Source organism: Schistocerca gregaria, chromosome 1, assembly GCF_023897955.1.
Source record: "Schistocerca gregaria isolate iqSchGreg1 chromosome 1, iqSchGreg1.2, whole genome shotgun sequence".
NCBI classification, from domain to species: domain Eukaryota; kingdom Metazoa; phylum Arthropoda; class Insecta; order Orthoptera; family Acrididae; genus Schistocerca; species Schistocerca gregaria.
In genome coordinates this window covers 1,077,425,753-1,077,440,283 of record NC_064920.1, presented here as the reverse complement: position 1 = coordinate 1,077,440,283, position 14,531 = coordinate 1,077,425,753, and the positions used below count along the sequence as shown (strand labels likewise).

General features: G+C 38.9%; 1 protein-coding gene across 4 annotated transcripts in view; it reads left to right on the top strand.

The window, feature by feature from the left end:
* LOC126281745 (uncharacterized) overlaps positions 1 to 14,166 on the top strand; it is a 221,055-nt gene extending 206,889 nt beyond the window's left edge. For all 4 annotated transcript variants that reach the window (XM_049980961.1, XM_049980943.1, XM_049980935.1 and 1 more), the window contains exon 12: positions 11,431 to 14,166. In XM_049980961.1, coding sequence (XP_049836918.1) covers positions 11,431 to 11,645 — 215 coding nt within the window. In that variant the 3' untranslated portion in view covers positions 11,646 to 14,166. The remainder of the gene's footprint in view (positions 1 to 11,430) is intronic.
* The last annotated feature ends 365 nt before the right edge of the window (positions 14,167 to 14,531 follow it).

The window sequence follows — 14,531 nt, the reverse complement described above, 5'->3', positions numbered from 1 at the left end:
TAACAGTTTTTCCTGGGCACTTGCTGACCAATACTTCTCTTTAAACTTCTTTTGAAAATCTTCCCTAGAGGAAAAGTTTTCAATGTTTACCGTACCCCACTCTGAGGCTTCCTCTAATAGATACCCCACAGCAAACTCAATCTTTTTCAAATCCTCCCAGTTCTTGGGCAAGGCTTGGTTGAAGTTTTTCAAAAAATGGGTGAGATGTACTTCCCCATCTGGCTTAAACTTAGGGAATTGCCTGGATAATCCAGAATTGGCTCCTCATAGTATAAAAAAAATCTACACTGTGTATAGTAACTATACTTACAGTCAATTATTCAACAGTTTCTTTATAACTTTACACTCAAATAATTATTGTTTTGCGCTCACCTGGCGTAGAATTCTAACTGCATTGGTGAGCAGATACGGAACCAGCGTTGGTGCCAACGACATCTAATGTTGGTTTCAGCATCAGCATTGGCGGGCGTATGTTGAATCATCACCAGTAATCAGCGACTGGTGCTGGCGTCACCGGACTTAGGCTGGTTTCCACATCTGCGTCCCCGCTATGTGTGTAAGAGCTTCTTACTCCCCACACCGGATCTCATCATCGTCTTTGAATTTTTCTCGTTATATTTCTTCTTAGTCTAATATATCAGAGTCTTCTTTCTCTTCTTTTAATGTTATATCTTCGTTACGTCTTCTCTTTTATTGTGATTAACTTTCATCATTTGAACTTTTTAGGGAGAATCCAACTCCTTGAAACAGTTCTCTTGTCTTATTATATCTGGTTGCTGTAGCAACACATCATATCTTCTGCTTCGATTTACTCTCAAAATTCCCGTTTTTTCAAGTCCTTTCCACTGGTTGCCACATTTAACGATGCTGACGAAATGAAGCGATGTGAAGTTGTATTGCCTGCAAAATTCACACCTCTCTCACATCAGCTGACTTACGTGGTATGCACAGCCGATCTTCTCTGGATAGCCGGCTATGTCAATCTCCTGAAAACTTCTTCTCCAAAGAATACTGCTGGTTAACGGAATTTAACAGAACCCCCCCCCCCCCCCCCCAATGAAATAAGTGGATACCCGCAGAATACTTTTAGTTTAGTCTTAATATATTTCAACTTCCACAAAGAACAAAGTCACCACTTCTGACATAAATATTCGAATGTTTGCAAGTCAACCGATTTGTCTAGCATTAGACTCGATTAAATACATTTACAATAGCGTAGTTTTTACAACCACATAATTTATGAACGTGTCTTGCTTCTAGCAAGTCCAACATGTGAACACCATAAGAAACATAAACACTCCTTGTTCTTCCAATACGGTGTGAGCGGCAAACACTTGTGGATGCTGTTCGACCGTCGCATCTACCTTGTGGTCTTTACTCCTTTCTAGCCTGCACACACAAACATGTGTCGCGCAGTACGTACATTCTCTCACACTTATTTTTAAAACATAATGTGTTCGAGATGGTAGAAGGGCGAGTGGTTCTAGCATTTATGCGGAAATTCTCAAAGCACTACAACCTGTTCATTGATGTAATATGATTTGTAATTTCTAGGTAGATTGATAAAAACTTTTCCAACAGTATCAATAGATGGTTGAACTTTCCCTTGTTCACTTCTTCTTACTTCTTCCTTCAATGCATTACCATCTATAAGGGGAAAATTATTTCTCAGGGAAAGAAGTCTGTCTTCAGATTCTTTGCTGGATAGTACTGGGGCATTTAATCCTTTCTGCCATACATTAAAGTTCTAGGATATCGAATCATGCCCATTATTAAATTTAAACCAATAAACTGCTTAAGATCAAAATGATTTGTAAATAATAATACATACTTATTTGTGAATCCTGGTGCAAAAGTAAAAAAAAAAAAAATCTTCAGGGAAATACTGAGACCAGTATTGTGAAAGTTTTTTCAGTACCACTGGAACCTTAAAAAATATATGTAACCAATATGGTATGTATGCTTAAATATTAAAAATCAAACAATGGAAAATCTAGGAAGGAATGTAACAATACCAGAGAAGGAAAGTTGCGACTCGCCATGTAGTGGAGGTGCTGAGTTGCGATGTTGTTCTTGTGGTATTCAGTCCAGATCGATGCAGTCTCCATGTTACTCTATCCTGTGCAAGCTTCTTCATCTTCCCATACCTACTGCAACCTACATCCTTCTGAATCTGTTTAGTGCGACCGGAGTATTCTACACTAGTCCCGTTGAGAGTCTTTATGCTGAAGCTGCCGAATTACCATTGACCTACCGGCATGGCGTACTGCTTTGTCGGTATGCCTGCTGGCTGTTGTTAATGCCCAACCACCCCTCTTATCAGTCCTTCTTTGCCGATTCTCTCGACCATCAGTATGGGTTGTACGTGTCTGCCCTGCTGCCCCCTGGAGTCCGTATTCGTCGCCTGCTTCGACAATTGTATTTTGCCCTCCCTACCACCTTCAGAGAGGGCGAGAGCCCGACACCACCTTGGCTCCAGGCTCCGGTTCATATTCATCTCGACCTCAGCTAGCTCCCGAAGGAGGGTACTCCGGCTGCAGTGTATTGCTCACAGTTTGTCGAACTTTATGGGCGACTTGCCAGTCACACCTTTATTTACACTGATGGCTCCAAAACTGACGATGGTGTCGGCTGTGCCTTTGTCGGCGGGGCCGTCACCTTTAAATACCGGCTCCTTGACCAGTGTTCCAGCTTTACGACCGAGCTTTTTTCTCTCCATCAGGCTGTTCAGTAAGCCCGCCGCCACCGCCATTCATTGTATGTACTCTGCTCTTCAGAGCCTTGGAGCTCCAAATCCAGTCCATCCCTTGGTGCAATGGCTCCAGCAGTCTCTCCATTCATTGGCTGATGATGGCTCTCCTGTCAGCTTTCTGTGGGTTCTCGGCCATGTAGGAGTGCCTGGGAATGAGGCTGCTGATGCTGCAGCCAAGGCTGCAGTCCTCCTGCCTCGGCCAGCCTCCCATTGTGTCCCGTCATCTGACATTAGTGGGGTTGTTTGTAAGAGGCTTGTGTCATTGTGGTGGGATACTTGGTCATCACTTCAAGGAAACAAGCTCCGGGCCATAAAACCGTTCCCAACTGCTTGGACAACCTCCTCCCGACCATCTCGGCGAGAAGAAGTCCTTCTGACCAGGTTGCAGATTGGGCATTGCCGGTTTAGCCACCGCTACCTGCTCTCCGGTGACCCAGCCCCGCAGTGCCCTTGTGGTCATGCATTGATAGTGCGCCATGTTTTATTGTCGTGTCCTCGTTTTAGTCAATCTCGTGTTGTCCTGTCTCTGCCATCTACTTTACAGGATATTTTAGCTGATAACACTTGAGCAGCTGCTTGTGTTCTTCGTTTTATTACTTTGACTGGTTTGTCCAAAGACATCTAACTCTTTCACTTATTTTATCTGCATCTTTGTAAGAACTTTCTGGTGCCCCCCCCCCCCCCCCCCCCCCCTCACCCCTTGAGTTTTACTAGATTCCATGTGCTCTTACAATTGTGACTGGGCGGTAATCACCTCAGTAGTTGAGCGCTCTTAACACCCCCCGCCACCCCCCCCCAAAAAAGACCACCCCCCCCTCCCCCCAAAAAAAGACAATCTGTTTAGTGTATTCATTTCATGGTCTCCCTCTACGATTTTTACCCTCCATGCTGCCCTCCAATACTAAATTGGTGGGGGACTGATGACCTTAGCTGTTTAGTCCCCCTTAAACATCCCAACAACCACCACCAATACTAAATTGGTGATCCCTTGATGCCTCAGAATATGCCCTACCAACCTATCCCTTGTTCTAGTCAAGTTGTGCCACAAATTTCTCTTCTCTCCAATTCCTACCTCCTCATTAGTTATGTGATCTACCCATCTAATCTTCAGCACCACATTTCAAAAGCTTCTTTTCTCTTCTTGTCTAAACTATTTATCTTCCACGTTTCACCTCCATACATCTATACTCAGTGTTAACAAATTTCTCTTCTTCAGAAAAGTTTTCGTTGCCATTGCCAGTCTACATTTTATATCCTCTCTACTTTGACCACCATCAGTTTTTTTGCTCCCCAAATAGCAAAACTTATTTACTACTTTAAGCGTCTCATTTCCTAATGTAATTCTCGCAGCATCACCCAATTTAATTCCACTACATTCCATTATCCTCGTTTTGCTTTTGTTGAAGTTCATCTTATATCCTCCTTTGAAGACACTGTCCATTCCATTCAACTGCTCTTCCAAGTCCTTTGCTGTCTCTGACAGAATTACAATGTCATCAGCGAACCTCAAAGTTTTTATTTCTTCTCCATGGATTTTAATACCTACTCCGAATTTTGTTTCCTTTACTGCTTGCTCAATATACAGATTGAATAACATTGGGGAGACACTAAAACCTTGTCTCACTCCCTTCCCAACCACTGCTTCCCTTTCATGCCCCTCGACTGTTATAACTGCCATCTGGTTTCTGTACAAATTGTAAATAGCCTTTCGCTCCCTGTATTTTACCCCTGCCACCTTTAGAATTTGAAAGAGAGTATTCCAGTCAACATTGTGATATGCTTTCTCTAAGTCTACAAATGCTAGAAATGTAGGTTTGCCTTTTCTTAATCTATTTTCTAAGATAAGCATAGGGTCAGCACCACCTCATGTGTTCCAACATTTCTACAGAATCTGAACTGATCTTCCCCAAGCTCAGCTTCTACCACTTTTTCCATTCATCTGTAAAGAATTTGTGTCAGTATTTTGCAGTCGTGACTTACTAAGCTGATAGTTTGGTAATTTTCACACCTGTCAACAACTGATTTGCTTGGGATTGGAAATATTATATTCTTCTTTAAGTCTGAGAGTGTTTCACTTGTCTCATACATCTTGCTCACCAGATGGTAGAAATAGCAAAACTCATTTACTACTTTAAGCGTCTCATTTCCTAATGTAATTCTCGCAGCATCACCCAATTTAATTCCACTACATTCCATTATCCTCATTTTGCTTTTGTTGAAGTTCATCTTATATCCTTCTTTCAAGACACTGTCCATTCCGTTCAGCTCCTCTTCCAGGTTCTTTGCTGTCTCTGACAGAATTACAATGTCATCAGCGAACCTCAAAGTTTTTATTTTTTCTCCATGGATTTTAATTCCTACTCTGAATTTTTCTTTTGTTTCCTGCACTGTTTGCTTAATATATTGATTGAATAACATCGGGGATATGCTACAACCCTGTCTCACTACCTTCCCAATCACTGCTTCCCTTTCATGCCTCTCGATTCTTATAACTGCCATATGGTTTCTGTACAAATTGTAAATAGCCTTTCGCTCCCTGTATTTTACCCCTGCACCTTCAGAATTTGAAAGAGAGTATTCCAGTCAACATTGTCCAATGGTTTCTCTAAGTCTACAAATGCTAGATATGTAGGTATGCCTTTCCTTCATGTATTTTCTAAGATAAGTTTTAGTGTCACACTGCCTCACATGATCCAACATTTCAGATCTTCCCAGAGATCAGCTTCTACCAGTTTTTCCAGTCATCTGTAAAGAATTCGTGTTAGTATTTTACAGCCATGGCTTATTAAACTGATAGTTCGCTAATTTTCACATCTGTCAACACCTGCTTTGTTTGGAATTGGGATTATTATATTCTTCTTGAAGTGTGAGGGTATTTCGCCTGTCTCATACATCTTGTTCACCATCTTCGTGTACATTCTCTTCCATTTCTATAATATTGTTCTCAAGAACATCGCCCTTGTATTGACCCTCCTTCCATCTTTCTGCTTTCCCTTCTTTGCTTAGAACTGGGCTTCCATCTGAGCTCTTGATATTCATGCAAGTGGTTCTCTTTCCTCCAAAGGTCTCTTTAATTTTCCTGTAGGCAGTATCCATCTTACCCCTAGTGATATGTGCCTGTACATCCTTACATTTGTCCTCTAGTCATCCCTGCTTAGCCATTTTGCACTTCCTGTCGATCTCATTTTTGAAACGTTTGTATTCCTTTTTGCCTGCGCGAGAGGCACAACAAAAAGATTCACACCACATAGTGTGGTTTCAGCTCTCTGAGACTGCAGACATGTCTGCAAGTGTGTGTGTGTGCATGTGTGCATGTGTGTATGTGTATGTGTGTCTACTGCTGACAAAAGCCTTAATGGATGAAAGCTTTAATTGTGTGAATCTTTTTGTTGTGCCTATCGCAACTCAGCATGTCTGCTATATGGTGAGTAGCAACTTCCCTTCTCAGGTATTGTTAAATATTATAAATGCATTAAATAAACTAACATGTTCTTCACCTCTGTATAGGAAGCATGTGGAGAAAGAAAATCCTTCTCAACAAAATCCATCTCGCTCCATATCCACATTTGGTGCATCACCCTTGATTTTGAAGACTGAGGATTCACTTCATGGGACTTATTTGACATCACACAGTGTTGTGAACATGCAGTGAGATTACTGCTTTCTTTTGAAGATGTTACTTTTATGTCCCTCACTGACATTCTGTAACCTCCCCTTCCTAATCGGCCTAATGTATTGTGATGTAATTGACTCTGATCGCATATACCTAATGAAATTTTACAGTTGGTAATGCTATCGTTACTGAACGAAAATAACACTAGTTAGTTGGAGGAAAGTGTACAACAGACCCTTCTGAATGAAGAATCTATTCTAAACCTAATCTAAATTCTGACGATAATTTTGAAATGAGTGGAATATAGGGCAGTCGCTCTCAAACCACACAGAGGGGGAGGCAGGGTGGGTATCACATAATATTTTCTACAGAATGTACTGATAATACAAAGAAAGCAGTGATTAGCTAAAACGCAGACAATTAAACCATTGCCAGCTCGCTAGGGCAATGAATCTCCAGAATCTTAAGAAAGGTAATGGCAAAAAAATTTAAGCAAATAATCACTGGCATGGCAACAGAAGGTTGTCACACCTTTGTTTTCATGAACTGTTGTATTTTAAAAAGGTGTGACAACGTTCTGTTGCCACGCCAGTGATTATTTGCTTAAATGAATCAGAAAGCACTGAGTTTGCAGTTACTTATTTAGAAATACTAAATTTTGAAACTAATGCTAAATGAAATTACTGGTTAAATAAATGACTGGCTTAACTTGATCTTTGTTGTGTAAAATAATAATAATAATAATAATAACTTTCAGTAACTTCAGTGTAACATAATACAAAATTTAGAAAAAAATCAAGAAATTTCGTTTTGTTTATTGAAAGATTGAACTGAATTCCCTTTAAGCAAATGACCAACTGATTTTACTTTAAATATAACAACATAAAAATACATAAGAATCCATTAGAAGTCACTCGCTAAGCTAAATGCAGAGTAAATGAAATTGTGCACTCTTAATTTGTGCTGTATCTTTAGTTATTAGTTTTGCCAGTGAAATTTTTAGTTACTATAAGTGAATGAAGTTAATACTCAAAAATACAAATTAGTTAAGCATTTGTTATGCAATAAAAGAATGAACAGTTACTGAGACAGAAAATATAGACTAAAACTGGTTATTAGCAAACACACCAATCTGTCAATAAATAGTTAGTCAATTTTCATAATTTTACAACAATCTGTGATTGCCTGGAAAGGAAAGAGACGCTGCTTGGTAACAATGTCTGAGGACAGTGACAACACAGGTGCCCTGCAAGTTTCAACTATTGCAGGTTATTATTCAAGTTAGTCATACCTTGTGAAAGAACTGGGTCCGGGTATTGCACATATAAATTTATAATTTTTCACTTAACAGTCTTACAGTGTTCTAGATGTGGGGATGACAAAGAATGTAACCAATGACAGTGCTGAACTGCTGCTACTGGTTGAGAACCTCGATTGTCTCCAGAGCCATGGATAATTATGACAGGCAATAGTTGGAATTGCAGCTTCCTCCGCCTGTCCACTCCTACCACGTTCTCTGTACTCGCAGGTTAACGAATCAGGCGCGTCTAAATTGGCTCGAGCACAGAGCACACTGCGTCTGTGGGAGCACTCAACAAACACTTCTGCACTCTTTCATGACTCAAGCTGTCCTTCTTCCCCTCTGCCCGCAACGCGACAGAGACATTCCATATGCAAAGATAAACAGCGGCACAGCTACTGCTATTTGATTGTTGCTATTGATACATTTAAATATAGTTCCCTTGGCTATTACCCCGCAATTTACAGTATTTTCATTATAATTACAATCAAGCAAATAAATACACTATTACATTCGATTACATATTAAGTATAGGTTCTGTAAGAAAGCTTACAGGTTCAGAATCAGAAGTACAGTACAAGTTATCAATGGATATTAAACGGCAGAAATTTTTGATGGTGGAGAAGGTATTTTAACTGCATTTTCAGTGTTACAAGTTGTAATGAGAAATCAGCATGAGCATTGTCAACTTCAGACAAATCTCTTATGTCTGTCATTTCATTCAAGATACAATGTATTCCATTCGGGTAAAATGCATTTACCATTTGATATCAGAAGCAAAAGCAATAGTATCTCTCCTACAGTAAATACTTTTAACATAAAAGTGAACTTAAATTAACATTTCTTTGCTCTGGATTGATATCCAAATGAATGTGCAGATGAGTGATAAAATCCAAACACAGTTCTGACCCATATAATACTGAGAGTTATTATGTATCCGACAATAGGAAGCATAATTTGAAGAGAATCACAAATAACAGCGTATAGTTGTGGTTATTACATTTCTTTTGATAAGAAAACATTAATACTGTCATTCATTTAAACAGTATAATGAAGACTAAGAAAGTATCTTACATTGCTGTTGCAACAACAGTCCCTGGCGTACTAAATTTTCGTTTTAGAGCAGTATGCCATGAACAATTGGAACTAGAAATGCATTTGTAACAACAGGGATAGCCCCACAATACTGACTCGAGGCAGTGTGAGTCAGAGAAGTGAAAACAAGTCAAGAAAATAATTATAAGAACTGACTTGCATATTCATGCGAGTCACAGCTGAAAGGGATATATTTATTAACTGACAACCAGATGGTTAGTTAACTGAAACTGGTTGTCACTGAAACAATATGGTTGTGCCATGCTGCTTTGCAATGTTGTTCACAGAAATATAATGACATTCCTTCTGGGTACCAGTGCAACTAGCTAACTGTTAAACCTGAATGTCTAAAAATTGCAGATTAGATTAGATTAATACTTGTTCCATAGATCATGAATACGACACTTCGTAATGATGTGGAACGTGTCAGGTTAATGAAAGGTGTCTGTACAAGATATTACATTAGACAAAATATTGCATGACACTAATGCTTAAGTTAGTTTTTTTCCCTCCCTTAATTTATATCTAAAAATTCAACCAATGAGTAGAAGGAGTTATCTAGAAATTCTTTTAATTTATTTTTAAATGTTGGTTGACTATCTGTCAGGCTTTTGATGCTGTTTGGTAGGTGACCAAAGACTTTTGTGGCAGCATAATTTACCCCCTTCTGTGCCAAAGTCAGATTTAACCCTGCATAGTGAAGATCATTCTTTCTCCTGGTGTTATAGCTATGCACACTGCTATTACTTTTGAACTGGGCTGGATTATTAACAACAAATTTCATAAGTGAATATATATACTGTGAGGATCCCTAGATCCTTAAATAGATGTCTGCAAGATGACCGTGGGTGGGCTCCAGCAATTATTCTGATTACACGTTTTTGAGCAATGAATACTTTTCTACTCAACGATGAATTACCCCAGAATATGATACCATACGAAAGCAGTGAATGAAAGTAGGCATAGTAAGCTAATTTACTGAGATTCTTATGACCAAAATTTGCAATAACCCTAATAGCATACGTAGCCGAACTCAGACGTTTCAGCAGACCATCAATGTGTTGCTTCCAGTTTAACCTCTCATCAATGGACACACCTAAAAATTTTGAAAATTCTACCTTAGCTACAGACTTCTGTTCCAAGTCTATATATATTACTGGAGTTGTGTCATTTACTGTACGGAACTGTATATACTGTGTTTTATCAAAATTTAAAGAGAGTCCGTTTGCTGAGAATCGCTTAATAATTTTGTGATAAACATCATTTACAATTACATCACTTAGTTCTTGGTTTTGGATGTTATTACTATACTTGTATCATCAGCAAAAAGAACTAACTTTGCATCCTCATCAATATGGAATGGTAAGTCATTAATGTATATCAAGAACAGTAAAGGACCTAAGACCGAACCCTGTGGGACCCCGTGCTTGATAGCCCCCCAGTTTTAGGAATCAGCTGTTGTATTAACATTACATGTACCACTTATTTCAACTTTCTGCATTCTTCCAGTTAAGTATGAATTAAACCATTTGTGCACTGCCCCCCTCGAACCTTAATGATTTAGCTTATCTAAAAGAATAGATTTACAACAGAATATTTCAATTCGCATTCAGCATTGAAAGCATTCAATGGAGCCCTGAGTTTCCTAAAAGAGAAAGCAATGGCATTTCTTAAATACAATGGAACAACCAAAAAGCTTCAATTGTCAACTCATGAGCAACAAAAATCTCTTTGATATGAAATGGCGCAATGCCTCCAACTTCAGTGTCAGTGAAAATATAGTGTCTAATGTCTACAGTGACATCCTCCAAATAACAAAGCATAAATCTCAGTGCTGTGGAGTAGTGTTATTAGTAGCATTAATGACTGTGGTGCCATTAACACAAACATATTGGTACACATCATGAGGTAACAGACTGTAGTTTGGATTAATAGAGGTATAAACCAAGATAGTTTTATCAGTTATCCAGTTGAATTTTTGTATTCCTTGACTTACAAACCATGATAAATTTTCAAAAGCTTTTACCATATACTTCACTGAAATTTCTAAGCCCACTGAAGTTAGGTAACCCAATTAAACTTACGACTCAAAAATAAAATGCAATAGAGACAGAGGTAGTGACTAAATATGTTGCACAAGTATGAACATCCCAATGAGTTCCTCTATAATTATAATTTTATACAGCTAGCAGTAATCATCTGTTTTGGGCTATGATTATGAAAATGCAGGACTACTTCTCTAATTTTCAACTCAATACAATTCCCTCCCATGTCAGCTGTATGACCAATCTGTTTGTTCATGTTCCTGGTGATACTATATCAAACATTATTTACCAAAATCCTTTTTAATTATGTTCATTACTGTCTAACATAATTTTGTATGCTTAAATTTAAATATGTACATTTTCCTGTATGGTACTTGTGCAGATGAAGTCGTGGACATTGAACGTAATCTGGCAATTTGACAGGTTAATATTGATTGTTGGCTAAGCATAAAAGTTAACTGAATACAGAGCTGTGTCCTACTTAACTGTTGGTGTCACCAAATGCCATTATGTCATGTCCTCAAAGTTCACAACGTTTCAGCTATGCATGCTGGTTTCTGCATTATAATTCATAACCTTGTGAGGAAAGTTGCTTTTTAACAATGTGCTGTCTCTTCTTCCTCAGAATGTTCTGTCTACATGTACATTCGAGATGAACCGATAAGGCAACATGTTTGGAATACATTACAAAAGCTGAAAGATCGAGGATGCTTTCGCAAGTACAGACAGGCCCAAGACCTGATAGAAGTGGATATTGGAGTTACAGTGGAGAGAGGATTTAAAAAATATATGTTATTAGGTGGAGTGCTAAATAATCTTGAAGTCACCCACAAACAGTAAGGGTGAACAACTAATCAAAAGGTAAATGTGATGGGAGTTGATGGTCCCTGCCTCATTAGAGTTTTCAAAGGTGTGGTGCAAGAGATATATTTTTAGGCACTTCATATCTCCAAAATTACATTCATATGCCTTTTAGTGATAGGAGTTCCTAATCACGCAGTTGAAGTTCTTAATATCAAATGTGTTGTCTCCTGATATTTCACTGTGTTATATTCATTTGTTATTTGTAAAATACTCTGAACAGCAAATATTTGTTATATTTGTACCTGATTATAGCTTTTTAAAATTGAGCTGAGAAAGGTAAATAATTGTACCATACATCTCAGTACAGCTATATTCATAATTTGTACTGTTATTTTTATCTGGAGAGCGAATTGTGAAGGTTTTATATTTTGTATCATCATGACAGTTTTTCTCATTACATTAGTATTTTAGCTTCACTTTTCAATCACAGATATTGTACTGATTTGATATAATGCTTAATGGCAGTATCCATTTCGTGTCTTTCTTGCCTATCTTGTTCTGCCTAGTAGAAGAAAAACTGTGGAAGCTGTTAAGGCAGGGAGTTTTAACAGTTACTCTCCCTTTGTATTTTATGGAAACATGTTTTAAATTCTATTTTTTGTGTAATTTCTGTGAAATAAACATCTTCACATTATGTATAATTCATATGATGTCAGCTACAGCTTCCTAACATGAGTTTATAAGCATTAGTGTTGCTCTTTAGGCACAATTTCTGATTTTATTTGAAATTTTCTTTCTATGCCCATCTTTGCACTTCATACAGACTTTCTCAAGACATTAAACATTATAAAATTATTTTTATATAATGTGTGAGGGGCATTCAATAAGTAATGCAATACTTTTTTTCTGAAAGCAAGTTGGTTTTATTCAGGATTCCAATACACCATTTTATTCCACACTCTTTTGACCACAAAACACTGTTTTTCAACATAATCTCTGTTCAATGTGACGTCCTTATGTCGCCTTACTGGGAGGGCCTGTATGCCCACTTGGTACCACTTACTGGTCAATGTCAGAGCCAGCGTCTTGCTGCAGCAGTAACCTCCCCATCGTCTCTGTACTGCATCCTATGGAGTGGATCCTTCATTTGAAGTCTGAAGTTGGGAGATCCAGGCTCTAGAGTGGATGCGGAAGAACCGTCCAATGAAGTTTTGTGAACACCTCTCAGGTATGCAGACTTGTGTGAGGCTTTGCAGTGTCATGGAGGAGGACGAGTTCTTTTGCATTTTTGTGGCGACAGAAACTGTGAAGTCACTTCTTCAATATCCTGAGGGTAGCACAATACACTTTAGAGTCGATTGTTGCACCATGAGGGGTGGCATAAAACAGAATAACCCAGAAGACCCTACCTTGACTCTACTGACTGGGTGCATTCGGGAGGACAACGGTTCAATTCCGTCTCCGGCCATCCTGATTTAGGTTTTCCGTGATTTCCCTAAATCATTTCAGGCAAATGCCGGGATGGTTCCTTTGAAAGGGCACGGCCGATTTCGTTCCCAATCCTTCCCTAACCCGAGCTTGTGCTCCGTCTCTAATGACCCCGTTGTCGACGAGACGTTAAACACTAACCACCACCACCACCTACTGACTGGGCGTGGCTTTGAACTTTTGCTTCAGAGGAGATAGATTGTTGTTTCATTGTGTTTCCAGTTCATAGTGGTGAACCCATGGTTTGTCACCTATGACAATCTTTGACAAAAGATTGTCACAGTCAACCTCTTAATGGATGGTCCTTCGTTCCTCTTACTGTCCCACTGTTAGGCAGTGAGGGACCGAGCAGGCACACACCTCTGAGTACCCCAACTGGTGGACGAGTCGGTCAGCACTAACAAAAGAGATGTCCAGTTCTGGGACGAGGTGTTTGACTGTGATCTGTCGATCACAGTCAGATGAGTGTGTTCAGGTGGGCCGACACTGCAGGAGGTACAGCTGTGTATGGCTGGCCATCATGCAGGAGGTCAGACAGGTTTACACAACCTTGTTCCTATGATGACAGATGCCTCACCCAACAACTCACAATGCCTTTGTTCACTGAAACTAAATGACAGCTTTCTGCTTGGAATGCACCTTCATTTCAGATGCCATTTTGAAGGCTATGTACAGCACTGCCACCTATTAGAACTTCATGAAATTATAGCTGAAGCAGGAATATTCCGTGATTTCCCACAACAAAGTTTGCTCATTTTAAACCAAAATTGGCTTTGAAAATAAATGTGTTGCATTACTTATTGAGTGCCTCTCACATGTAATCTGGAAAAGGCATCATGCCTAATCCCTGAAAGTGAAGATGATGATGGTGTATGTAATCTGTAATTTCTGTTTAAAATTTGTCTTTTCACTTTTAGGTAGACAATTTGAATTGCTCATTAAGTGTCTTGTAAAACCAAACTTGTTTCTTAGTGTTTCAGACAAGTAGTAGCACTGAAGTTGTAAGTTTACTGAACTGAAAATTGTGTTCCTCAGTAGCCTCCTTATTAAAATTCATTTGCCAGCTGAAGAGACCTTTAAGTGACCCTTAAAATAATTTTACACCACATCACTGGAGTATATTTTTAAGTTTGTTTACATTCACTAACATTGTCAATCACAGTCACGATCATGATCAAGAGATCACTAAACCAACATACAGGTGGCACTAATACTTTCGCTCCACACAAAGGCTGTTCTGTACAGAGGACTGTATCTACATAATTCGGTCATAGAGTGCTGATAGTGAACTTTACATGATGATTGTTTACATACTACAGCTCGCAACATTCTGACATTAAACAGTTGATATTGCTGACCGACACAGAACATCACACAGCGAATACCGAGTACCAACTGACTGTGACTTTGTGCCTACTGTCTATTTAAACACGT